This window comes from Thunnus albacares, chromosome 11 (assembly GCF_914725855.1).
Source record: "Thunnus albacares chromosome 11, fThuAlb1.1, whole genome shotgun sequence".
Lineage (NCBI taxonomy): Eukaryota > Metazoa > Chordata > Actinopteri > Scombriformes > Scombridae > Thunnus > Thunnus albacares.
The window spans coordinates 20,318,693-20,344,363 of record NC_058116.1 but is presented as its reverse complement, the minus strand read 5'-3'; the positions used below and the strand labels follow the sequence as shown (position 1 = coordinate 20,344,363).

At 39.9% G+C, this 25,671-nt stretch overlaps 1 protein-coding gene across 6 annotated transcripts in view; it reads right to left on the bottom strand.

Annotated features, from left to right (window-relative positions):
- The window catches only part of epha3 (eph receptor A3), a 102,964-nt gene that overhangs the window by 19,714 nt on the left and 57,579 nt on the right, over positions 1–25,671 (bottom strand). For 4 of the 6 annotated variants that reach the window (XM_044365450.1, XM_044365447.1, XM_044365449.1 and 1 more), the window contains 9 exons: positions 23,826–24,185; positions 19,325–19,449; positions 14,701–14,863; positions 14,033–14,138; positions 13,472–13,536; positions 11,876–12,001; positions 7,552–7,737; positions 3,615–3,676; positions 905–1,114 (listed from right to left, as the gene is read on the bottom strand). In XM_044365450.1, the coding sequence (XP_044221385.1) occupies positions 905–1,114; positions 3,615–3,676; positions 7,552–7,737; positions 11,876–12,001; positions 13,472–13,536; positions 14,033–14,138; positions 14,701–14,863; positions 19,325–19,449; positions 23,826–24,185 (1,403 nt within the window). The remainder of the gene's footprint in view (positions 1–904; positions 1,115–3,614; positions 3,677–7,551; positions 7,738–11,875; positions 12,002–13,471; positions 13,537–14,032; positions 14,139–14,700; positions 14,864–19,324; positions 19,450–23,825; positions 24,186–25,671) is intronic. The other 2 variants (XM_044365448.1, XM_044365452.1) reach the window with 2 other exon arrangements.

The window sequence follows — 25,671 nt, the reverse complement described above, 5'->3', positions numbered from 1 at the left end:
ACAGCAGACTTCAAAAAACAGAAGGGACTGGAGCACACTGATTAATTTGCAGCCTTTGTGCAAACAGACTAATGTTTCGACACTACTGTGTCATCATCAGAATCAGGGTCAGGGCACATCAAACCTCCACAAGTGTTCAAACTTCTACATCTTTATCAATCCGTTTCTGTTCTTAACTGTTTGTATTTCTTTTAAAGTTTCTATTCTTTTAAATTTTAATTTTAACATTTCATGCTGTTTCTTTCTCTTTTTTTAATATCCCAATGTGTTATGTAATGCCACTTGAATTGCCCTTGTCTATGAAATATGTCATACAAATAAACTCACCTTGCCTTAGGCTGAGGGCTTGGACCACAAATGATAAACTACTAACAAATTCTGTAGAGCTTCAGTAAACTATTGGTGTGGATGTTTGGATGGTGGATGTCTCAACAAGCATTTGACCACACAAATACAGACATGCAACATTCTTATCAATGTAATACATCCCACCAGAGCACATGGTGCTTTGTGTAGTCCTTTCCATGACCTCCCAAGTTGGTGTTTGTTTGTCATTTCTGTGCTGTGATTCAGGTAGTTGAAGCTCTGTGGATTTATGTTAGTCTCATCACAACTCTGTTTTTATTTATGTGTTTCCCTACGTTGCCAGGAGAATGGAAAAGGGAGTGTATGTGTGTGTGCTTTAGTTTAGGCTCTGTGAGTGAAATCAGTAGCTAGTTTTAGTGCTATAAGATTATAGTAGCAGTATTAATAGCAGTTCCTTTGCTGCTCTGAGGGAGTTTTATATAACGCTGCATTTTCAGTGATGCATTCCTGAATGAAACGGTGTTCCCCAGAACAATGCCGTACCTATTTGTTCATGCTGTCATTTATGTCCTTAGTTTGTGTTTGTGTTTCAGCTCACCCGGGTGGTGTAAGCGGCCTCCGGGTCATCCTCCAGAACTCGGGACAAGCCGAAGTCTGACACTTTACACACCAGATTGCTGTTGACGAGGATGTTTCGAGCTGCCAGGTCTCGGTGAACGTAACCCATGTCTGACAGATACTTCATGCCCGAGGCGATGCCGCGCAGCATGCCAACCAACTGGATGCCTGTAAACTGGGCATCATGTTTCTAAGAGAAAGAAAGAAGAAAGGGAGAAAGAAAAGAGCGGGCGTACACTGTTAATGCCACACTTTTAATGTATATTACATAGAACACAAAGGGAGTCTGACCTTTCTGATTATTTGCATAAAATGAAACCTTTTCAACATTAGTATCCACAGAATTTTCATTAACCTTTAAAAACCACCTTTGACATTCTGTACCTCATCTTCAGTTCAACTGTGAAATCCCAAAGCCAGAGCCACAGTAATGTATGGAAATTAGGATCAGACCAATATATAATTTTAAAGTTATTTTTCCACATCCCTGCAGTGATTGTCATCCATTTCATATATGATATTATCTATTTGATTAGAGAGTCACAGAGTCTAAATACAGTTTTTACAGGCTACTCTTCTGTGACAGGTATTTCCAGGGAGAACACAGAATGCTTAAAATAAAAAAGTATATATCACACTCCATGCATAACATTAAAACTGTAAAATTTAAAAGGTAGGAGATACGGGAACATTGGTGTTGATCATCAGAAAGCCATATCAGGTCAAAACTTACTAATATTGGCACATTGCACTTCCATTGCACAGTATCAAATTGTCTAGTAATCAGTTTATGATTCAAACCCTGAAGATCTCATTTGGATTATACGTTGGATTTTTTTTAGCTCTACAGAATGTTTGCAAAGTGCTGGATGAAAAAATAAACTGTTTTTTTTCCTGTTTGCATTGGCAAGAGGAAGTGTTTACACTAGTTTATACAGCTAAGTGTTTATGAGTAAGCCTATATGTCTTGTGAGCTGCTGCTGCTGTCTGGATGGGAAAGTAAAATAAACAGAAGAGACATGAGGAGAGTGCACACTAAAAATGATAAAACACTAATAAAAAACAGAATATCTATCTATCTATCTATCTATCTATCTATCTATCTATCTATCGAGTATACCGTGACTGTGTCAATGTTCTGGTCTGCTCTGTCAAAGACATGAGGAGAGTGCACACTGAAAATGATAAAACACTAATAAAAAACAGAATATCTATCTATCTATCTATCTATCTATCTATCTATCTATCTATCTATCTATCTATCTATCTATCTATCTATCTATCTATCTATCTATCTATCTATCTATCCAGTATACCGTGACTGTGTCAATGTTCTGGTCTGCTCTGTCAAAGACCACGTCATTTGCAAGATGACTGTGAGATGAGTGTGTTTTTCTTTGAAAACCATCCGGGCCCACCTCACTTCCCATTTTGTCTGGAGCAATTAGTGGCCGGACCACCTGGCTTAGTCACTTCAAAGCTTTGCAGATTCAGAACACGCACATAAGCTACAATGCATAAGCTATGAATTTGCATGTGTGTGTGTGTGTGTGTGTGTGTGTGTGTGTGTTTGCACATATGACATATTTTCAGTGATGAAGTGCAGGCCTCTGGCAAAATGTCAGAAAACAACAGCTACTCCTCCAGTACGTGTCTGGATGCTGTGCAGACATAAGGAAAAGGCTTAAAACAGGCGTCAGTACAGATGCTTGCATGCCAGTGTTATGGCTTGGCTGTTGTGCTTTGACTAATTTCAGTGAGGCATGTCAATTACTCCTTTAGAGACAGAAGCATGGCAGGGGAGCAGTAGGCACACAATTAACTGTAAAAAAAAAAAAAAAGAAAAAAAAAAAACTGATAAACTTTGATAAACTCTATATCTGAAACAGTCAGAACTGCTGAAACCAACCTTCCTAATGTACAGTATTTACTGTAATCTAGAGCCTTACAACCACCATCTGAGCAAATTTTTAATTTATTTACTATTTTTAATAATAGTAATAATAACACTAATCATTTCTTAACTATCAATACACTTTTTTGCACATTTTTTAAATATATATGTCAGGTATTATATTAGACTGATCTCTGTAATCTGTGGAAGTGCTGATGTTCATTTTTACACAACTGCATTGTCCACAATTGAAATAACTAAACAGATCTACTTTTTTATTTAGAGATTTTTTATGCCATGTCTGTTTTTCAAAGCACAGAGGAAGTAAGATTTAATTCATGATGGTCAGAGATGACAGCATTTCAACACCATAAATATAGATTCCTCACACCGCTATTTTATTCCAGCTCTGATACAATAAACTCCTGCATGTTCTCATAAACTCCTACACTTTTAACACTTGTTTGAAAAAATGTCATTGTTGAGCATTACAAATGCAAGCTATGTAAGCAAATGTAATTTTAAAATGTAATGTCTGAGATTTACTGTACTGCTTGACCAAGTGACCCGGTATGTAATGTAAACACAGTGTGGACTGTGTGTTGCACAGGTGCGAGACACTTTTTAACACCTCACCATGAAGTTAAAAACCTTGTAAAATAGTATGTGTTCTTTCAGTATTGGTTCCCTAAGCTGCCTCAGGGACCTCTATGATGCCTTATGATCCACTCTAGACTCTAAACATACAGTGTATGTGTGTGTGTGTGTTTGTCTGTGTACAAACAGTATTACTTACTCTCAAGAAGCTGTCCAGAGATCCGTTCTCCATGTACTCTGTGACAATCATGACGGGTTTACCTGTGACAGAAGAAGAGATTTCAATCTATGGTCACATCTTATCCAGAGTCGGATCCATGTACAGGCATTCTAGTTACATACCTAGGGCCTCATTGCCACTAGGGGGCCCACACGGAGGGGTAAAATAATGTGTGACACAAAAAAACAAAACATATACAACTTTATATTAGCGTTAATGTGCGGGAAAAAGTATTTCCGGTTCAGTTAGCAGCAGCGACATACAGGCTACAGTAGCAGCTTTTTGGTATTGGTATGCTTTCAGGTGCAGCAAAGCGCAAAAAAAAAAAGAAATAAAAAAAAAAGAAAAATGAAGAAAGAAAACGGCAGAGAGGGGCTTCACACAAGTTTCTTTCAGGCCCTGCAATTTCAAAGCCAACAAGCCAGCCTCAATTACCGGCTGCTGCAAGACCCTCTCCGCCCGAAGACTCGGAAAAAAAAATCGAAAATACAGTCTGCCTCGTGTAATCTATCCATTTAATCCGGCTCTGATCTTATCAGTCGTATAACTCAGAAAGTGAGTTCAATGACTTTTGCTTGTTTTGCTGTGCAGCTGAACAGCCATCCAAACAAAAACCTTTCGTACTCCAACATCATATTGATTTCAGATTTATTCTCTGAAACTGGTAAAGTCATATAAGAGTCAACAGGGAGGGCTGTAACTTGACTTAAAGCAGACATACATGGGGCATGATAGGGACCAGGTTCAACTCACTCACTCTCTGTCTGTCACACATACATACACACATGCACTCACACACACACATGTATTCAGCAAAATGAAATGATCCAAGTTATAGCTTTAAGGGCAGCGGGTCAGCTGTCAAAGTGTGACATCTTTATTTCTGTGGAAGATCTGGCTGTAAATCCATGCTGCCTGCTATCATCTGTACCTGATCAGACTACGGCCAACACGAGGTTTATTACAGGAGAAGAAAGAAAAAAAAAAAAAAAATCTCTTTAAGAAACCTTTAAATCAGCCATTGTTAAATGAACAGCCCCGGTGTCAGGACTTGTTTGTGTCCCAGATGGCTTTGTTCTTGCTGCTTCACTCGACTTACCACCAGCCGTATGCTTCTTCTCCATTTTATTCTGATTAATGTGCCCTCCTTCCTCCTCCCCCCCCCACTTCCCCCTTTAATTCCCGACCTACCTTTTCTCTATCATCCCTGCCTCTCTTTCCCCATCACCCTCATCCTTCCCTCTGCTTTCTATCCCTCTTGCATGTATTAATGTGAACCCTCCCCACATCTGGTGAGACAGACTTTTTAAAAAAAAATTTTTTTCAGGAATGACAAGAGCTGCGTGGAGAGGATGATGGAATCAGAAACAAATATATTACCACCCTCATTGGAAAATAATAAATGTTTCATTACAGTAATAATGATGAGAGTTGGCTCACTTGATTCCTTTAATTAAATCAAAGCAGATCTGAACAAAGCAGATCTGAACAAAGCAGATCTGATGTGAATTACTGTTTAAAATGCTCACAAAACAAAAATAAAAATAAAAAAAATCTAACAAGCATTGTGTTGGCAGTCCAGACAGAAGTTGCAGTTGAGTTAAGTCTGGGGTTTAGAGATAAAAAATAAATTATGACTTTGTGAATCTGTGAAATTTAAACCATTTGTCCTCTCATTTTCTCCTTAAAAAGACTTCATTAGGCTTCCAATGTAAGTTTGTCCATGATACATAGACTTTTCTACTTTTTTGCCAAAAAAGAAGGTAAACTCAAAACTAAACTGGTCTAAATTAACTCCCCGAACAGCATGGGTTCTCTCGATATAGTCTCCTACAATTACAGTGAAAAAAAAAAATCTCACCATTTAAACACAGTTTCACCCTCCACCCACACCCAGAATCCCTAAAAGGCTGTGATGGATCACTCCGTTTAACAGCGGACGGCTTTTACAGTCGCTGACTGGAACACACACACCCGTTCCTCCCTCCTGTCCTCCGCCCTCTTCTCTCTTCTCTCTATTCTCAACATTGGCAGCAAAGATAAAGGCCCCCAAGCTCCTTTTGTTCTGCGAACACAAGTGTGAGTACATGTGTGCAAGTGTGGATGTGTGTGTGTACGGGCGTGAGAGAGAAGAGTACATGCATGCGTGTATGTGTGTGTGTGTGTGTGTGTGTGTGAGAGTGCGTGTGTGTTTGTGTGCCCGAAAATATGCAGCCTGTGGATCAGCCAAGAACAGCAGCAAGGTAAATGGGGTGTGAAAGTCTCAGGATTATTAAGAATTAACAGGAGCAGCTCAATAAATCACCCCACAGCAGTGTGTGTGTGTCTGTGTGTGAGAGCATATCAAATGGACCTTCTAAAACTATACCCTGCACTCATGCTGCTCCAGCTCACGCACATCTGTTCAGGGTATCCCTCCAAATGTCATGTACACACACACACACACACACACACACACAAATGCTCACACTACTGAATTTCGGGCTTCCCCTATTAGTCTAAAAGCAGCAAATGAAACCGCAGTCAGTGTTATTGCAGCATTCCTCACCAGCTGGACATTCATAGGAAGAGTGGTTTAAGATGTATTAGACAAACACACTCTCAATGATGAGGGATTACCCGCATGAATAAACAAATAAAGTGGCCGTAGAATGCAGATTCCAATGAAAAAATAAGAACTGCTTTGCTTTCGTGAGACAAGAGGAAATAACCAGATTTGAAAACTACACTGTGTCCAAAATCAAACTAGATCACTATCGCACTGTGCTGTATTCACTTTCCATCATTTTATTTTACTCTCAGAATTAGAAGTGTATAATTTATGCATACTTTTGTGATATACTCTATGTAAGTTTTGACTCAAAATGATGAGTCAGATAAATACTATAAGGTACCTATACAGTGGTGATCACACTGGGGGCTATTTTTATTGACACTAAGCCTGACATGTCTGCATAAACTATAAAGAAAGACCATAAATAAATAAACTAACACAATATAATTTAAATGTACTGTCTGTTGCAGTTTGCATGTTATGGTTTGACTCCTTATTTGGCAAAAACCGTTTCTGATTCAAATGAGTCACTTCAATAAAGTCATAGAATTCAAACAAATTGAATTAAAAAGAGCAGGGAGCAATTAAGGCGTTGAGATTACACGAGAGTTGGGGAGAGATGAAGAAAAGTAGAACAAATGAGACAAAATAAAAGGAATCAAACACTGAGGACAATTAAGTGAGGGGAAGTTCTCCAGGTATTCTGTTCCACTCTTTGGAGGAACCGTACTGGCAGAACTACTTAACAAGCTCAGTGCCACGGGGAGAGATAGAGGCCAGGCTGGTTTCTCAGCCACAAAGTTCAGACTCATTATTTCCCTTTTTCTGCAGTCATCCCTTTTTAAAGAGGCCTTCTGCGTGCTAATGATAGTCTTATAAAAAGGCCCAGAGGGGAGCGAGTCAGAGATATGGATTTATGGATTTATGCCTGCTTTGGACACAGGCTTTGATCAGAGCCCATTGATCTGCAGAGATTTACACCATGGCAACTCAATAAAACTCCTGCGCTCTTTCACAGAAGTGTCGGCCACTTTAGAGCCATTTGTCAAAGACAATTGCAGATCCGGAATCGGTAAAAAGACTCTCCTGAGAGGCCAGATCTGTTATGGAATGTGAATATAAATCATATCTCTGCTCTCTTTTCTGTTTTTTTTCAATTCAGTTCTACACTGAAACACCCATAATTTACTCACAAAATGTGGCATAACTCCTATATAAATTCAAGAACAAATTAATCAAAAGTACAAGACAAAATTGGATTGCTGGATTGATATTTCAGCCGATCCTTATTTTCACAGATGCATGCAAATATAAAAATTCCCTTCAAAGTGCCTTTGAGTAATGAGTCATGCAAGCACTTACTGCGCGTTACCACACCCTCCAGCCTGATGATGTTGGGATGATCAAACTGTCCCATGATTGATGCCTCAGCGAGGAAGTCCCGCCTCTGTTTGTCCGTGTATCCTCCTTTAAGAGTCTTGATGGCCACGCAGATCTCCTTCTTACTGGGCAGCTTCAAGCGACCGCTGCACACCTCGCCGAACTCACCTGAAGATAAAATCATGGAAGACGCAACAATACAGTTGCTCAAATGAGGAGCTTTTTTTTTTTTTTTTTTACTCCCAAAGTCACTGACATAAACAAGTCCAGATTTCAGTCCTCTGAATTCTAATTAATAATGTGCTGTCATGGAAACACTGCCTACAAAACACTGTGATTGATATTTATTGCTTGTGTTGTCTTATGACCATACAAATGGAGCTAGATGTACTTTCATCTGCAAAGGCTGATTATCATGACAAAGATGCACATAAAAAAGATCTTCATGATTACCACGGGCAACAACAATCTGTTATTGGAAAAAACATAAACGCATAATGATTTGTTACCATGATTAACTAATGTAACTTCAGACTCTGAAGTCATTCTACAGTACACATCCAAATAACTTCAAACTTAACAGACAGCATAGTGACATTTAACCTTTTTTTCAACGTCCTATTAAAATGCAGTGGGACTCAACATCCATCAATTAGTATTACTTGCCAGTGAGGGGATGTGTGTGTTTACTTCAGCCCATGCCAGGGTATGTGCATGTTTGTGTAAATGTGTGTGTGTGTGTGTGTGTTTCACAAGGTACTGTAAGCTTCGGAGGCCGGCTGGCCACTTCAAAGGCAGCCAGCCATGTTACAGCTGGTGATGGGGATTTGGCTGGGCTGTAGAAGATGACTGGAGTCAGTATATGTGTGTGTATATGTTTCTGTGTGTTGCTCTACAATGTATATGCATATTGAGTGTGTCCATGCAAGGTGATGTAAGAGCTGAGACATGTGCAGATCTCGCTCTGCCCTGTACAATCATTTCCCATAGCAGCTCTGGATCAGAGAGCATGGGTCAAACACTAGACTTGAAGCGATGGGGTCTGGAAGAGCTTAAGCCAGAATAATTACACCCTGTCTAAAGACCAAAAGCATGCCTGTTCTTTCCTGCTCTGCTCCATCCTCCTGGCCCTCAGCAGTGGACAGACGAGCCAGGCCAAGGAAACTTTTTTATGTGGTCACTCTGAGAAAGAAGATCTTGGTCTAATAAAGCTTGATTAGGGACACTCACTCCTTTCCTGTTCTGAGTGGAGCTAGGTATCCCACTTTGATCTAAAAGTCTGACCCATGTAAGCAGAGTGGTGCATGTTTTCTGTCTTTTAACACACAATCACCAATTGGCAAGAAGATCAAAGTCTTGTTAACATGTTTAATGAAGACAGATGGGGGTTGAGGCAGGGATGAAGAAAGTGGAGGTATGCTGTATATTGTTCAGAGTTCTTATACGGCTTCATAAAAATTACACAGATGTGTGGTACGTTGTATTCAAGCCGATGGACAGAAATGTTCACATCGTGGCTTAAGCTTCACCTTTAACGTTCAATTCATATGTTTGTGAGTCAAAATAAAAGTTAGCTTCTATGCTACTGTATGGCATTGTTAGCATTTAACACCAACACCGTGAGCCTTAGCAATGATTTGTTAAATTAAAAATTGAATTGAAAAAGGTGTGACTGTTGAAAGAGTATTGACTGATTTCTCATTGTACGCCTATGACGTTGTCGAACTCGGGAAGGAAAGTTAAAACGTTTCAAAATTAATGCTGAGGCAACAATATCGTCTTTTTTTTTATTTTTACACATTCTCCTTCCTCGTCAAAACCTGGCAGGATGAGGAGCGGGCCACAGAGGTCTGGTAAGCTCATTTCTTTCTTACTCTACACCCTCAGATTTTTAGTCATCTTCAAGTTACGTCACTTCAGGCAATTTATCAGACTTCGCACAGCTCCCTCTGGAGCCACAAAAGGCTTTATACAACTGTTTTTGGGTTTTTTTTTTTTCTTCACATATGCAGCAGTACTCCCCAAGACATGTAAACAGACTTTGATGTGTGTAAAACTGGCACAGTTCCCATTTAAGCTGAGTGTCGACACTGGACTAGTCAAAGAGAGTTTGCCCCAAGTGACTCCAATCATCTAATATCTAAAGTTTCTTGTGTTAGAGTGAAAGCAAGGCCATTATTTATTAAGTAAGATATAGTCTTTATACACTGACCATGATTTCATAGTTGCTTTCTAGCAGAGATAGTAGTCGACTTATTGCACATTGGTGTGTGTTTTCTTTATTTTTTACACCTGCAACGTTGCAAAAAATGTTTAATATTCTAGATATATTGTGCATTAGTTTATACATATCTCTCCAATTGGTCTGGCAGATTTAAAAAGGTTAATGCTTGTGTAACATCAAAATGTCACTTCAGAAGCAAATCATTCACAGATTCTTCAATGAATAAAACATGAAAACAAATATTTCATATAAGAAGTGGACAACAGTGACTTGTCTGAATCTGACCAAAAACCAAAAAAAAAAAAAAAGCCAATACTTGCCCATATCTTTGTAACCCTATAGAAATCAATATGCTTTGTCTCTGCTATGTACTATGAAAAATGCATTGTGCAGTGTAGCGTAGTCCAGTGTGGAGTCAGGTATTAGATTCTCAGGCTGTTCTGACAGCTTTACAGTGTGGAGGGCTGGTGGGACTCTGGAGACCGGCCTGCTGATGTGTGCTGTGTGCTTTAGTCTCCATCTATTCTGTCTGCACTCAACATGAATCACAACGCATTACCCTCCCGTCTGCACTCCTGCTCAAGTTATCAAGGAGTACATCAGCAGAGGAGGGGAGAGGAGAGGAAAAGAAAGTGTAGGAGAGAAGCTGAAAGAGTGAGAAAAAGAAGGGAAAATACCTCCATGGAGAAGAAAAAGAGAAGGAACAGAAAGAAACCTATTAGATTTCTCTTTCTATCACTCATTATAATTACCTCGTAGTAGTCATAGACATATTAACTGGAGTATCATTAAAAGGCCTAATGGCATAATTGATATAATCCCCCTCTGATATGATGCAGTTTATTCAAATGCATATTATGTAATGGATGGGTATTGTAATTGTTGTCTATAGGGAGCCTCAATTCTAAATTTGGTCTATTGTGGCCTTCAAATGATGACACACAAACACAGATGAATATTAATAATAAATATTATAAGGCAAGTATTATCTGTTCTGCAACCAGCAGCAGGTTTCAGCTGGTAGTAACTCCTACTCACACAGTTCTACAGCAGCTGCTGCTGCTTAACTGACATCACCATTGTTTGTTTCCCGTTTCCGACTGTGAGTCAGAACGTTTAAAAAAAAAAAAAAAAAACGTATCTACGATCGCCCCCTAACTTTAACCCTGTGGTGTTTTCTGTAGCCTTGATGATGAATGTTGCTTAAACATGAGGAAGTAGTAACTTTAACCCAAACCATGTTTCTCAAATCTTAACAAAGTGATCATTTTGACCCAACCCATTATCTTTCCCTAAATCTAAATTATGATACTTTGCTTCTTCCTGGCATGATCAATGTAGCTAACTTGACAGCTAGCTTATACTTTTGTGAATCCAGTTTCTTTTTTACTGTACTGATTATTTTTTACAATATCTTTGGTGTGACTGTTGTTCATAGTATCTTTTTCTGATTTGTAATTACCATCATTTAATTTGTTTTCCAATACCTTCATTGGAAGTGTGTTTAGCTCGCTGCATAGCTGTGAAGATATCAATAACATTATCAGTATGATATTATCAATCTACAGTATGGCTCTAAACTGAAAAGAAACTGAAGCGGGTTTTACAGTCGCAATCATTAGACTTCATTCGGGATTAGAGCCAACTGCCTAAAATCGGAAGTGTAAAGAAAGAGAGGAATGGATGGAGGAAAATGGTGAAAGGAAAGAAGAAAGGGAGAAATGAACCAACTGAAGGTAACCAGAGCAACCTTACTCTCATTTATTCATTTCTTCTGCCTTATAGAGCCTGGAAGAGGGGACCTCAAGCTGGGGCATTACTTTCTCATTCCCAGCTGTGCGTTATATGGCACACACTTAAACTACCCTGCTGCTGCTATGAAAATGCAGGAGCTCTGCATGTTCTCAATTTTCGTGTTGTGCGCATTTGTCACATAAATAGAGCTTCAAAGAGTAACAAAGTGAAAGGTTCTGAGGTAGAAATTGTAGATTATTCATGCTTAACTGAATAACCTACATTTTTTACATGCAGTTAAGTAAGATTTTTTAAGGAGATACATAAGTCTGGTTTGTCTGTTCTCACCTGCTCCCACCACTTTATCAATGGCGATGCAGGAGGCATCCAGCTCCTTGGCGAACTCGTGCACAGCCTGGCTCGGGTCTTCATACGTATGGGGATCTACGTAGGTCCTGATACCCGGCAGACGCACTGCAGCAGGAGAGAGCAGGTTGCATCAATTAATGGCCATTTAAAAACATTGCCAAAAACTAAATCTCAACAAATAAATAGATATAAAGACACTTAAAGTTGAGTAAAACTATTGATTCATATTTTTTTCTCACACTTTTTGCATTTCCATAGACAGTGTGTCTTGCTTAGCTGTGGTGGAGTGATAGCGACACAAATATGAAATTTCACACTAAAAAAAAAAACTGGAAGATACACATTTGATGTTTCCAAATCTGACCACAAAAGCCTCATATTAGCTTCAGCTAAACTTGACGATGCATTTTTGCTCAGAAAGAAGACGATGGATTTTGTCTCACATCTCTGACTAACTATTCAAAGCCAGTATGGGTAGGAGGAATAATCCCGGCTGCCAAAAACTGTTTCAGTGTACATATGGGCATATGAGTATTGTTTTAAGACACACTTGGAAAAAATGTGAACCTATCCTTTAAGTAATAAAGTTGTACTTTAGTAGTCCCTTAGGGAAATTTATGCTATGCATGTGACCCATTCTAACTACTCATGGAGCAATGGACAGCCGCAGTTCAGTGCCTCTGGGAGTTCTGGGACTAATGCCTGGGTCAAGGTCAAAGGTAGGAGTATTTCTAATAAATAACACGTCGTAAATGGATAATGGAGAACAAGCAACGCAAAACAAGCATGGTGAACACAGAAAATGGCTGGGAAATAGAGTATATACATGTGTATCACTCTGCATCACTCAGTTACAAATTGACCCACCAGCATGATACTGAGATAACTAATGACCCAGTTATTTTTGATATAACCATTGTGTTACTGGATCAATACAGGTGGTATTCTACCCATGGGTGCTAGGTAAGTTGACCATGCTGGTTCAGTGCTTTTTAGTATGTAGGGTACTTCTTACTGTAAACCTGATGTACCTATAGTCCATATCAAGGGATAAGTTTACTCTTTTACACAGTGGTCCCATTTCATGTCATACATTTTACATTAAATTGTATGAAAGAGACTTTTTCCTTACTGGTCAGACATTTACGAATGGAAAGGAGTTTTTTTCTGGAGTAAAAACCAATAATTTGAGATTGTTTGACCCTTGATTTTCAGTACTTGTTGTAGCTGGCTGGGAAAACAGTCTGATCTTGTTCTCCTCCCAAATAAAGCCTCCAGGATTAGTTTGCAAATGGGCCGAGAAACCTCTTCTTAACGTGGTCTTGGTCCGATTAGGGGCTTCTCATATAACCAACTGAACCAAAATCAAAGGAAAACCAGTTCAAGCTTGGAATAACTTTTCTAAAACAACCGCTGTTGTTTTAGATGTGCGAAAATGCTGTGAGAAAGAAATGCCTACTCAAATGAAACAGTCAAACTATCTATGATGCATCTACCTATTTGGATTTATACTCAGTGAATTGCAAAATGGAGAGAGGACAGACTACAGCAGGCAAGGGGGAATCCAGTACTTACAGTGGCCGTTGCCAAAGTGCAGTCTTTTCTCATCAGGATGTTTGGATTTGCTGTGGCAACAAAACCTGCCAATCCAAACAGAGAGAGGTCAGAAGTACTGCCGCATCTAATAAAACTTCACCCATTGGCCCAGCCTGGAAGCTAGCAAGAGCTGTGTGAGTGTGTGTGTGTGTATGTGTAATCCCAGCTCTTATAAGCCAAGAGAGGATCAGTAAGTCTTATAATGAGCCGTTGATTTATACTCTCTCTGAACAGTACTGACTGCCAACTTAACATTTCTTTGCTTTCTCCTATATACTCACTCATACACCTAAATACAGCCCTTACAGTATCTTTTACAAGAAATACAGAGAAGAAATTCAGGGAACTCTATTAGGTGAAACATTAAAATTTCTAGTGTGTGGTCTTCACAGGTAAATGATCATTCTGAGAAATACACATACATAAAGTATAGTACATATACAATTAACTGTCAGGCACTACTGAAGGGAGAGAGCAAAAGAACTGCTGTGATCGGAGGACACGATACTGAGAATTCAGTGAAGTGACAGGTGGTCTGACCTGCCAATCAGGACGTAGAGCAGCACGGTGAGCAGGATGATGGCCACAGCGGAGGAAATGGCTATCAGAACAACTTGGCTGCTCTCACTGGAGATGGAAAAGGCTGCTGAAAGACAGAGAGCAACAGGTATTGAGTAGAATTTTTTTTTGACAACAAACACACATTGATTACCCTCCAATGTATTTCAACATCTATATCATCAATATCAAATATTTATTCAATTTAATGCAATATTCTGCTCAGTTCCCTCAAGAGGATACACAGTAAAAGCTGACAACATGACACATGACAAGTTTGCTAAGGTTCAATTATGGGTTTCGAAGACCAGTGCTGTTGTAAAACTGTTTGTTGTTACTACAGCTGATATTTTTGTGCCAGTAAATCCCAAGATATTCAAATTTGTGTGGAAAAATGTCCCTCAACAATGCAAGACTGTTGTTCTTGCCAGGACAGAAAAGCTTTCGAAACAGCCATTAGACCACTGGAGACAAAGGCTCTTCTTTGAAACCCAGGATAAAAATAACATGCATACTTATGTGGTTTAAAATGAGAATGGCGCCATTATCATTATCAATAAAAGGCCAGTAGGCAATTGATCAGCAAACACACATATCATTCTAACCATATTTCAACCACAGGAGTATTTACAAAAAAAGCCTGAGCTTACAGTCGGGGCTGGTCTCAAACTGGAAACTGGGGCTGCTAGCTCCATATCCAGCAGCGGTGCGAGCTCTGATCTGCAGCAGGTAGGCAGTGTTGGGCTTCAAACCATTCAGAGTCACATTACAACCCCGAGCACGGAGGATGGTGTAGCTGGTCTCCTGCTCCTCCTGCGAGAGAAGGCAGACAAAGGGACAGACGCACACAGGGGGGAATGAAATATACGTGGTTGTAACTACTTATGAATTCAACATACATATAAAATATGCCCGATACAACTCGTTATACAATATGTACAAATTTTCACAAACACACAGACACACGCACACACACACACAAATATCCCAGACAGTTTGGCAGCTTTCTTCCCAATCTGATGAATTATGCCCTTTATATTTTATGACTTCTCTCCTACTGATCTCCACTGATAAAACAACAGGAGGATTTACACACTGGGTCTGCATTCAGCACATCGTTTCCAGATGTGGGAAGAAGAAAAACGGTGGGGAAAGGATGAGAGGGCGGGAAGTAGATAAAGAAGAGAAAAGATATAAAGTAGCCCATCAAAAATATATGTTTGAGTTTATATGATTATTTGAGGGAAAAAAAGGTTATAGATATATTAACTAAAATGTTTTTTTTTTTTCAATCTTAGTTGACATAATTACTTTAAACAAAGATGCCATGAATGTGAGTAAACTACATCAGGCAACATGTTTTTGAGGATAACCCTGATTGGTGGAAGTTGCTTTTCATACTGTATAAGACTGATTGGCAACAAAATAGTGGCAGCCTACCTTATTTAACATTAAAATGTACAGAAGTAGTACAAAAGCCATCTAGGGAAGCTAAATAATTGCTTTAACAGTGATTTTTGAATTGTTGAGCTCATCCATGAGACTGGCCTGCAATCATATTGCTATTGCCTCAATGAAACTGTTAAATAGAGGGAAACTAGAACAAGGCCGATCTTAAATCTTAATGACAACCTATTAGGGATGACTTCAACAATGCTGAAAATGAGCTACATGTTTTGTAACATAGCCAGACTCATAAAAATCATCCAAGGCCAAATCATGTCCAGGCAGAGTCAAATCCTCATTTTATAGACCTAGTTATTAACAGGCACTCATTGTTAAAAGGCAACGGCATAAACGCTCATACACTTGCACATACACACACAGACAGTATCCAAAGGAAACTTCACACCCATTAATGGAGTGGATCAGAGTTTTATGGTGCACAAAGCTTTTTAAACTGGTATGTGTGTGAGGAGGTAACTGATACACCAGACCAGCATTGGGACAATTCTTCATCACCACTATAAATCTACTCGCAGCTTGTCACCGTTCAGCGCTCAGGACAGCATGTGATCCCCTGAAAATCACACACAGGTGTGGCACAAGCACCTTTGTGTGTGTGCGTGTGTGTGTGTGTGTGTGTGTGTATGAGATTCAGAGAGACAGAGATAGAAACTTAGGTCACCCACCTCTCTTCTATGCATGCTACAGCCTGACAAGCCATGTGATTGTGGACTATCCAATCATATGTGTGTGTGTGTGTGTGTGTGTGCGTCTCACCAGGGCACTGCTAGAATTTAATATGGCCTCCGTGCTGCGTTCTGCTTTGACAATCTAAACAAAGCTGTAGCAAATTATAGCTTGTATAACACACATACACACATGTGCGCACACACAGATGCAAATGCATACAGACCCCAAAACAGGAGATGTACAGCAGAAGTCTTATAAATACAGTGTTTCAGCCAGCATTCCTTCCATCTAAGACTAAATAAACAGCCCAAATTAAAGTGGATTTGAAGCTCTCTCGCCGCTGTCTAGATTGCATTGATAATACATGCAAAAACAATCAGCGAAGTGTATTCCCACAAATTCTATTTTCTCAAAGTGCACTTGGAAATGCCTTATCGCCTGTAAAGTAGCCTTAGCCTGTTAAAGCGACATGAAGATCATATAGTTAGCCTGGGATTGGGATTTCCAAAGATGAAACACCTCTCTTCTTCTGGGAAGCTTTCTGATTGGGAATTCCCAAGAATATCACTGAACATTCCCTAAGAATTCCCATTCATAGGATTCATAGGAAGTGAACAGCCCAAAGCACTATGGGCAGTTTAGCTGATGGTATGTGCTGCTGTGTAAAGAGCAATATGGGCATGGGGCAAACTCGGAGGTAAAAGACTGAAAAGATGAGGCTGATTTAAAAAAATAAATAATGGTCTGGTTGGGTTGTCCTGAAATGAGCCATGTCAGCTACTGATATCATGAACCTCTTTATAGTTTACTGTAACGTAACTATATTTGAGATCTGTAATATTTCAGTTCACCACTGAGATCCATCAACCCTTAGACCTTCGGATCTGTTTATTGTTAGTGACTTTATAGTGAGCTTAACATTCTTTTGAACAATATCTAGTGTAACCATATTTAGAATAACACCTACAGTAAATCCTATTGCTTTCATTATATGCTGTATATTTTGACTTTATCCACAGTTTACCACAGTTTTAATGTATCTATCAAATCGTAACATATGTTCTGTTGTAGCTACTCTTTTTTACCTAAGTTTAGATTAAGTTCCTTTTAAATTAAACATCTTTCAAAAGGAATGTTATAATCACACTCATTTCTAAAGCAGTATTCATTTCATTTGACTTCAATTAGAGGTCTGTGGTAAATTAACCAACTTCCCACTTCCTCCCATGTAACACTGAAGGTTATTTATGCCACTGATGTGCTAAATGATTCACTTAGTGTTATTATGGAGCCTGCACTGACTCAACGTAATGTATGTGTTCGTATGGAGCACTTAAGTGAAATGATCTATTGGTTGCACGTAGCAGATTATGATGTCTATGTCTTCATCAGTAGACAGGAAATGTGATACAAAACCGGTGCGTTACTTTAAGCATGAAAAGTCCAATCAGCAGTTAGGATTTACAGTACTATGAGACTAAATGACTTGTGACGAATAATATTTTTATTCTACCTCGTTTTAGAGCTCACATTAGTAAAGCCCTTGTTGATTTACTAATGAAATATCTCAACTTTCAAAATGTTACTTTTCCTTGTGCTACGTCTTACACAAAACAGAGTTGTTTGATTTTCTAACCAACAAAAAAAAAAAAAAATTGTCCACAAAGTATTCCATCTGCTATGTAGAAGTGTTGTTGGCCAAATGTTCACTTTTCCACATTTAGAGAAAATTGAGTCATTGGTAAATTGATATTGGATTACATGACGGTGTACACAGTGTATGTTTCCCTTAAAGTCATGTAAATACAGACAGAGAATACCACAAACACAATAAGCTGAAAGTCTGGCTGATGCAGCGCGTTTTAACATCCTCTTGCTAAAAGCTCTCTCTTTTAATCTCTCTGTTTTTGTGTTCTGTTTCACCATCCTGTTTATGTGTGTATGCAATTATGTCTGTATGTATGTCGTTAAATCCCTCTGTCTGTCTCATAAGTGAGTCACGGTGTGGTGGATTTGTCCTCCTATGGCCTTGATCTTTGGCATGTCGGACGCCCTCATCATCGCTCTGCCTGCCACAGGAAGAAGCCTGAAACCTTGGGTGTCCCAGTTCGCTCTTCTGCATGGAGGAGCCTTTTGTAATGGAGTTTAAAATCCCTGCGTATGTATGGCTTCTGTGGGGAATCCTCTTGGGAACTTGGTTTGTGCGTATGTGTGTGTTAGTGTGTCTGTCCCTGGGTGTCATTTCTAAACAAAGATGTGATTAACAGGGATCAGTGCAAAGGCCCAGTGGTTTTTCATTATAAAAGTCTTTCACACAGTTTCTCCTTTAAACCCCACCTCTTCATTCATTTCCCTGTCGTCTTTTAAAGAATACGCATTTGTGATGTGTAAGCATGTCTGTGCGATTGAAAAACCACAGTTGAGAATTATATCTGCAGTGAGCTCTGACCCAGTATCAGTCATTAACTTTTCCCCTCACTGTTTTCCAGCCTTTTTTTAACATCTTAGGTAAGGATGGCTGAGCAGGGAACAGAGTTTAGAGAGGAAACAGCTTCTGTCGGCCTACTAATCAAGAGATTAGGGGCCACCGTTGGCATTCAAGCAAACCGTGATCTGGGACACACACACATACACACACTGAATCTGCCAGAGTGATTAAACTCGCATCCACGGCTAATTTCACCATCAAATGTCAGCCATAGCACAGCATTGGTGCTGAAAGCCAGTGTAATTCGTTCTGCACTAATTTCCCCTCACAGAAGAATGAGCGACCCCACAGACACATTTACTGTCTGCCATAAAACTTGTCTCCATTAGGGAGTGAAGGGGAGAGGACAGGATGAGAGATAGAAGGAGACATGAAAAGAGGAGATGGGAGGTGAAAATAAGGAAAGGAGGGCAGGAGTATGAGTGGAGGAATGAAAACAAAAAGACAAACAAGGAAAGAAGAGGAGAGGAGAAAGGTGGGGTGATGAGAAAAGAAAAGAAGGGAATGAGAAAAAGGAGTGAGGAGGTAGAATGAGGAAAAAACATCAGGAGTGGAGAGAACCACAGAACACCACATAGTGCAGCTTATGATGCTGCCTTGCTCAAAGGCACATGAGGTAAAGTGTTGACAGTGATATTTTCAGCACCAACCTTTTCGTAGTATTTGATCTCATAGTCGAGGATAATGCCGTTAGGTCTTTCTGGCTCCTGCCAGGACAGAGAGACACTGTTTCGAGACGTCTTCTCCTTTTTGATCACTGTTACTGGAGAGGGAGCTGAACGGGAGACATAGACAGAAACCGAGAGAAAGAGAGACAGAGAGTGAGTTCCTTTATAGAGAGGTTCAATGGAAGTTCAGTTCCCGGTGTTGCATCCTGGCAATTGTCTATGGTTCCTGTTAGCTTAATTGAGTTTGCTGCCCGGTGGGGCCACATTAAAGGCTGTGGTCCAGGGTCGGTGGGAGGAACGAGATGATGTACACTAATGCAAACATGGGCTTAGGTCAGATGATTTAGCAAATAAAAGATAAACTTGAAATGTTAGGTTTTTTACATGTTTATGGCACTATTATACTACTATATATAACATAACTTAAGCATACTTGAAACTGTAAGCACTGAATAAAAACTTTGAAATGTATGATTCTTAAAAGGGTGTCTTGATCTTTTCTAGGAAAAGCTCTCTAGAGGGAAGATAATGATGCATGTTTCCAGTTAAATATAGGAAAATTAGGTAGTTGGTATAAGCAGCATTAACCACAGTTGCTGCTTGGTTATTACATTAGCTATGTATAGAATTAGTGAGAATTTGAAACTCCCATTCAATCATCTATTCAACTTCACATAAAATATACATTAGTTTGCTTATATTGCTGAAGAGGCAATTTAAATGCCTTTGAAATTTGGATTTGGCATCACGAGGACTTCAATTGTTTAGCTGCATTTTTCGGAAAAGGGTTGCATTCATTCGAAACCTGACAAACCATCTATATCCCTTTCCTTCTTTATTTGCTGTCCCCATCACTCTTGGTTTGGTGCTTTCTTCCTTGCCAATCCTCCTAGCCAATCCTTCACCAATGCCTTGCCTCGCCTCAGGGAGTTCACATGGTCCCAATCTAGTAATTCCCTCTATCAAGTCCTGCACCCCTCCCTTATTCTGTCTCCCTCTTCACTCCCTTTCTCATTTCCCTTTTTTACTGCTCTCTAATTGCCAGGCAGCTCCGGGGCCAGCTCGGCATCTGAGGCATCGACTTTTAATTTTATTAGACCACAGGAAAAAACATGTTTGTCTTTGAAATGTTCGAGCCTTAGTTGATTGTGATTATATAGCTGCGGAGTGTGTCTATGTGAGTGTGTGTGTGTGTGTGTGTGTGTGTTTTCGTCTTTCCGTGCATATACTCGTGTGTATTTCCGCGGGAAGTTATTTTTTCTTCTGTAATGAATCCAGATGGGGAGAATCTGTTTCCATACCCCCTGCTCCTCTTCTCCTCCTCTCCCTCTGGTTCTGATAGCGGGGTAAGGCTGTGCTTTTTATTGGCTCTGTGGTTTATGGTGGTAATGATTTACTGTGTCTGAGCCGCTTGGAGGCAGCTTCAAGTTCCTCTCCTCCTCCTTTTCCTTCTCGTTGCTTCTCCCTCTCTCTGTGTGCATATCTATTGCCAAGCACTTAATTTGCTGTCAGTCTCTGTTTCTGTCTGCGGCATAACTGTAAAACTGATATAGCATACCAGGCCGATAATGGCCTTAAAAACTGGCCTTCAGTGTTATTCACCTGTGTGATTTGAGGGGCATGCAGTTGTGGGAACACATCGATCTCCTCAGTACAACACTAGTGGACTATGGGATGTGATAGTAGTTTAAAAAAAAAAATAGTGTTATTTTCTCTGCATTTCCCATCTTCTAATCACACCGTTTTGTTTTGCATTTTCTTGGACTACACGGCTATTGATCATCACCTCCAGACTTTGTATGAATACATTATTGATATGTGAACACATGCTGTGTAGCTAAGATGAAATATTGATGTGATGGAAACAACTGATAAAATATACAGTAGACATTTATCTACAAGTTTCCTCACTTCCTCTCTCTGTGGTTACTAATAACCGCATCATCAGATCTGCAGGCAGGTGAAGAAGGGGTTTGCCCTTGCATGTATGTATACTGTTGTATGTGCATGAGTTTTCTTCTGCCAAACCCAGGTTCAGCTATAGGTCAGGCTGTTGATACCGGACTAAACTACTCTAAATGTGGATCAAAGTTACTCTGTTGTTAGCATACCTATGACAATGAGTGGAGGGCAAAGGAGATGAGAGGAAGAGAGCTATCTGACAGCACCTTGACAGCACAGCCAGGGCACACTGCTCCTTCCCAGGGAAACACTTAATCCAGCTTTTAACAGCTTTGGCATCTGTATGTGTGAGTATGTGTGTTTGTGTATGTGTGTGTGTGTGTGAGAGAGAGAGAGAAAGAGAGAGTGTGTATCTGGGTGGGGCCAGTGCACTGACATACCTAATCCTTGTAAACTCTCAAGGCTGATGGAGAGTGTGCAGCTGCAGGCTGAGATATTTGTTAGAGAGTGTGAGTGTATGTGTGTGTGTGTGTGTGTGTGGTATGGGAAGGTGTGTATGGTGGTTAGTTGTGTGTTTTTGTGCTTCTATGTGTGTGTGTGTGTGTGTATCTGCTTGTAGCTGTGTGTGCTTGATCAATGATATGTAAAGATCCATCTCTTCTGATGATCACTCAAACATTAAAGATGGTTTTCAATATTCAGAGCACACAACAGCCCTCTTAGCATTGATAAGCCCTCTTCAAATCTAATATATATTCAGAGAGAATCCCTCTGACTAACCACATACAGATTAAAATGCTTACTAAGAGAAGCCTCAGAAGCTTTTCCTAAACCATGTTGTCTTTTTCATCTGGATCGTCTCTACTTAAACTGTACCTCCCCATTGCCCTTTCTCCTCATATGTGATCACATGATACGAATCCTTAACTTATCGTCAGTATAGACACGTCTGCACATACTGTATGCAAACAAGCAAACACACACAAACACAAAATCTACATGTACTACTAATCCCTGTCTCGTCATTTTAAAGAGGTCTGGCACTTTATAATACAACCCTGCTGTGATGACTCAGAGGAACAGACACAGCAGACACCTCATACAAATAAGTATATGTGTGTAAATATGTGTATCTGTGTATGTACTGCGTGTACACACAACCTTTCACATTTGCATGTTGACATGCTGTCCTGTTGACAAGTGTCTTTGTAAGAGGACTTACACATGTACACGTACTTACAGCTATACAGTATATTCTTATATGGTGTGTACTGTAAGTTTGCACTTGAGTCATTCTCAGAGTACTCTAAAGTAAAAGCTATATACTGTAGGATCCTCACCTTGCAGAAACTGAAAAATTCACAGGGTGACTGCATTATCCTCTAAAAGAAAGCAGTGTTTGGAAATGAAAGAAACTCTATATTTATGAAATAAAGCTGGTAGGTAGAATCTCCATGCGTGCATACAAATGAAAACAAACATAATGTTTGCACAATAAGTTCCATTGTATCAGTGACCTCCTCTGGTTAAATCAACAGCTTTTGACATCATCTATGCGATGGAGTGTATAAGTCTCACCCTGACTGAGTCATGATGACTTATGAAAGAAACTCCCGTCTGTTCACCCTGCTCAGAAACTACGCTCCAGGCGTCAAATCACCTCACAAAGAGTGAGACAGAGAAACCCTACAGAGAAATGGAGGAATTCATAACAGAGAGGAGAATAGAGGAATCTGAGTTGGATTTGATTAAAATAAAAGATCCTGTGTCCAGATGAGGAGAGAAAGAGAAAAGAAAACCAAAGAGAGAGAGACGATCATTGAGAGGAAAAGAGAAGAAAATGCTGAGATGCAGACACAAAAGCATTAACAAATACAAAGGCAAACTGTGTAAGAGAATAGTAAAGCGAGAGAGGGGGAAATAGCAGAATAAATTGACTACAGTGAGACCTTTGTGCATTCTTTGCTAGAGTTAGGGATTTCTGAGGTTTGGCACTTTCTACTGCAGCTAGATTTATTTTATACTTGGAATTTCAAAGATCCAGTTTCCCTTTGTCTCCTTATCCTTCTATTGGACTAGATGTGTGGATAGATATTTGTATAAAAGATTGATGGGAGTTTTAGGAGCCCCATCTTTATGTTTAGAGTGTCTATTAAAAGGATGAATTTTACATTTTTTTTATTTTGTGAACACGGAAGACATCCGATCCCAGTTGTTAAACAAGAGAATAGTGGCCTGGGATCGCCTTGTAAATGTCCAGGGCTGATGGTTGGAGTGCATATGTTTGAGCACATGCGTCTTGAGGCTAGTGTATTATATGAGAATGATATTTAGGGAGGTATTTAAGGAGAGGGAGAAAGAGAGTGCAGTTTGGAATAATAAATATATACTGCTCCTCACTGCAAACACACCTTCAGCTCCACAAGTGCCACTACTCAACAAAATCACCTGATAAGTAGGTTGTTTGAAGTGAAAACCTGCTTTTAAATAACATTCAAAGGTTCAAAGTTATTTCTGTGAGTATGCCTGTCTGGTTATCTGAGTGCCGTTTTCATTCTAACCATCTGCTGTGACATCTCACCGGCTTGGTTGGTGGTGATGGTGACAGCGGCGTACTGCCTCATCTTGGGTGCCAACGATGACACACCGTTCAGCGCCTCAATCTCAAATGTGTAGTTGGTGTGGGCTAGCAGGTCACCCACTGTCACCGTGGTGTTGTGGAGCCCAGTGGATCTCGGTAGAAATCGCACATTGCTTCTGCAAGGCTCACAACGCTGAGTGCCACCATTGCTGCCGTTCCCACCCCCACCACGGCAGCATTTGCAGAGGACAGTGAAGGTGATGTCCCTGCGGCCACCAGTGTCCTCCGGCCAGCTCCATTCAAGTATGACTGAAGTCTCGTTGATGGAAGAGATCACATTTCGAGGAGCTGAAGGAGGGCCTGGTAGACAGAGGAGAGAAGGAAATGGGATGAGATGGAGGTGAGAAGAGGGAGAGGTCATTGGATAAACAGGATGAGAGAAAATGTTTGAAGAATGATACGAGAAAGGGAACGGTGCAAAGACAGGGGGAGTGGAGGAAAATGAGAGAAGAAAAGTAGTATCAACTATCATTTAGTAGGAGTCATCTGCCAAGTACAGTAAACACAGCATGTAAGATGAACTTCAAGAATTAAAGGCCCAATTAAATGGTATTTTTACCTCTTTGGTGTGATTTATTTCCTATTGCGACATGATGTTGCGGCAGCATAAGTGTTACCTTGCGAGGCAGCTGGATTCACAACATCACAACATCACAACATCACGAGAGAATCCTTCTTGTCAAGCTTCAAGTTACGCCTTTGCGTCCAAACCGACGGTGATTCGGACAAATCAGCGTCCTGTGAGGATTCTCGCATGATCTTGCGAATGCAGCTGCCTCGTAAGGCAAGATGTTGATAGACGGTGATGGACAGATGATTCATACAATCACCTGCCAAGTATTTTTTGAAAGTGCCTGCACTTTTCCAAACAATTTCCAAGTACAACTTCTCATACGGTTCTGAGAAGTTATACGTGAGGTTAGCATAGGTGAGGGATCATTCAAACTCTGAACTAATGGGATCAATTAAGAGAAAGGGGCAAAAGGTTAGGATTTCCTAAAAAAGACTATGATGGTTGAAGTTTGTGTATGTGTCTAAATGAGGTCAACACATTGGATTACAATTTTTCTAGAAAGTGACAGTTTTCCAGGATGAAACTCTCTATTTTTGGGGGTTTTAAAATTGCAAAAGTAGTGTACCAAAAATTTGCTTGCATGTAAGAAAGTTAAGACAAACTGAAAAAGTCTGAACACAGTGACTTTTGCAGAAAAAGTGGAGTGTGGATCTCTACATTTAAGCAAATTATCATAATAGATGCTACACAATGTATACACAAGTACCTCTGTCGTTGTAGTTTACTGATGGTATTATCCAGGTTTTGTTAATGTGAGTGTGTATGTACTACAGTATGCATCTGTTTTCCCTCACTTTCTGGATCAGTAAGAGAAGAGAGGGGCATGACACAGCCTCTTTCACAAAAAAATGTTAGCCTCTGTCAAACTCAGACTGACATATAAAAGTTAAAACTTTTTATTACAAACAGATCTCTCTGAATATTTCCAGATTTGTATATCAAAGCTATGACTGCGGAGGACAAAACTGCCAAATAAGGAGGAGGGAGAGAGGCTGAAGTGAATTGAGTCTTGAGATAAAATGCTTTGTTTGGTTTGCTTGACTTGACAACAATTTACTTCACTCCCGAGCTATGCCTAGCTCCTGCCATGAAGTAATCTGCAGTACAGTTTTAGACTGTGTTTGTGCAAGAGAAATAAAAAAGTTAAAAAAAAATACAGCAAATGTTTAGTTCTGGAGAGGTTGTCTGCAAGTCTCAGAAATGTAAATTGGA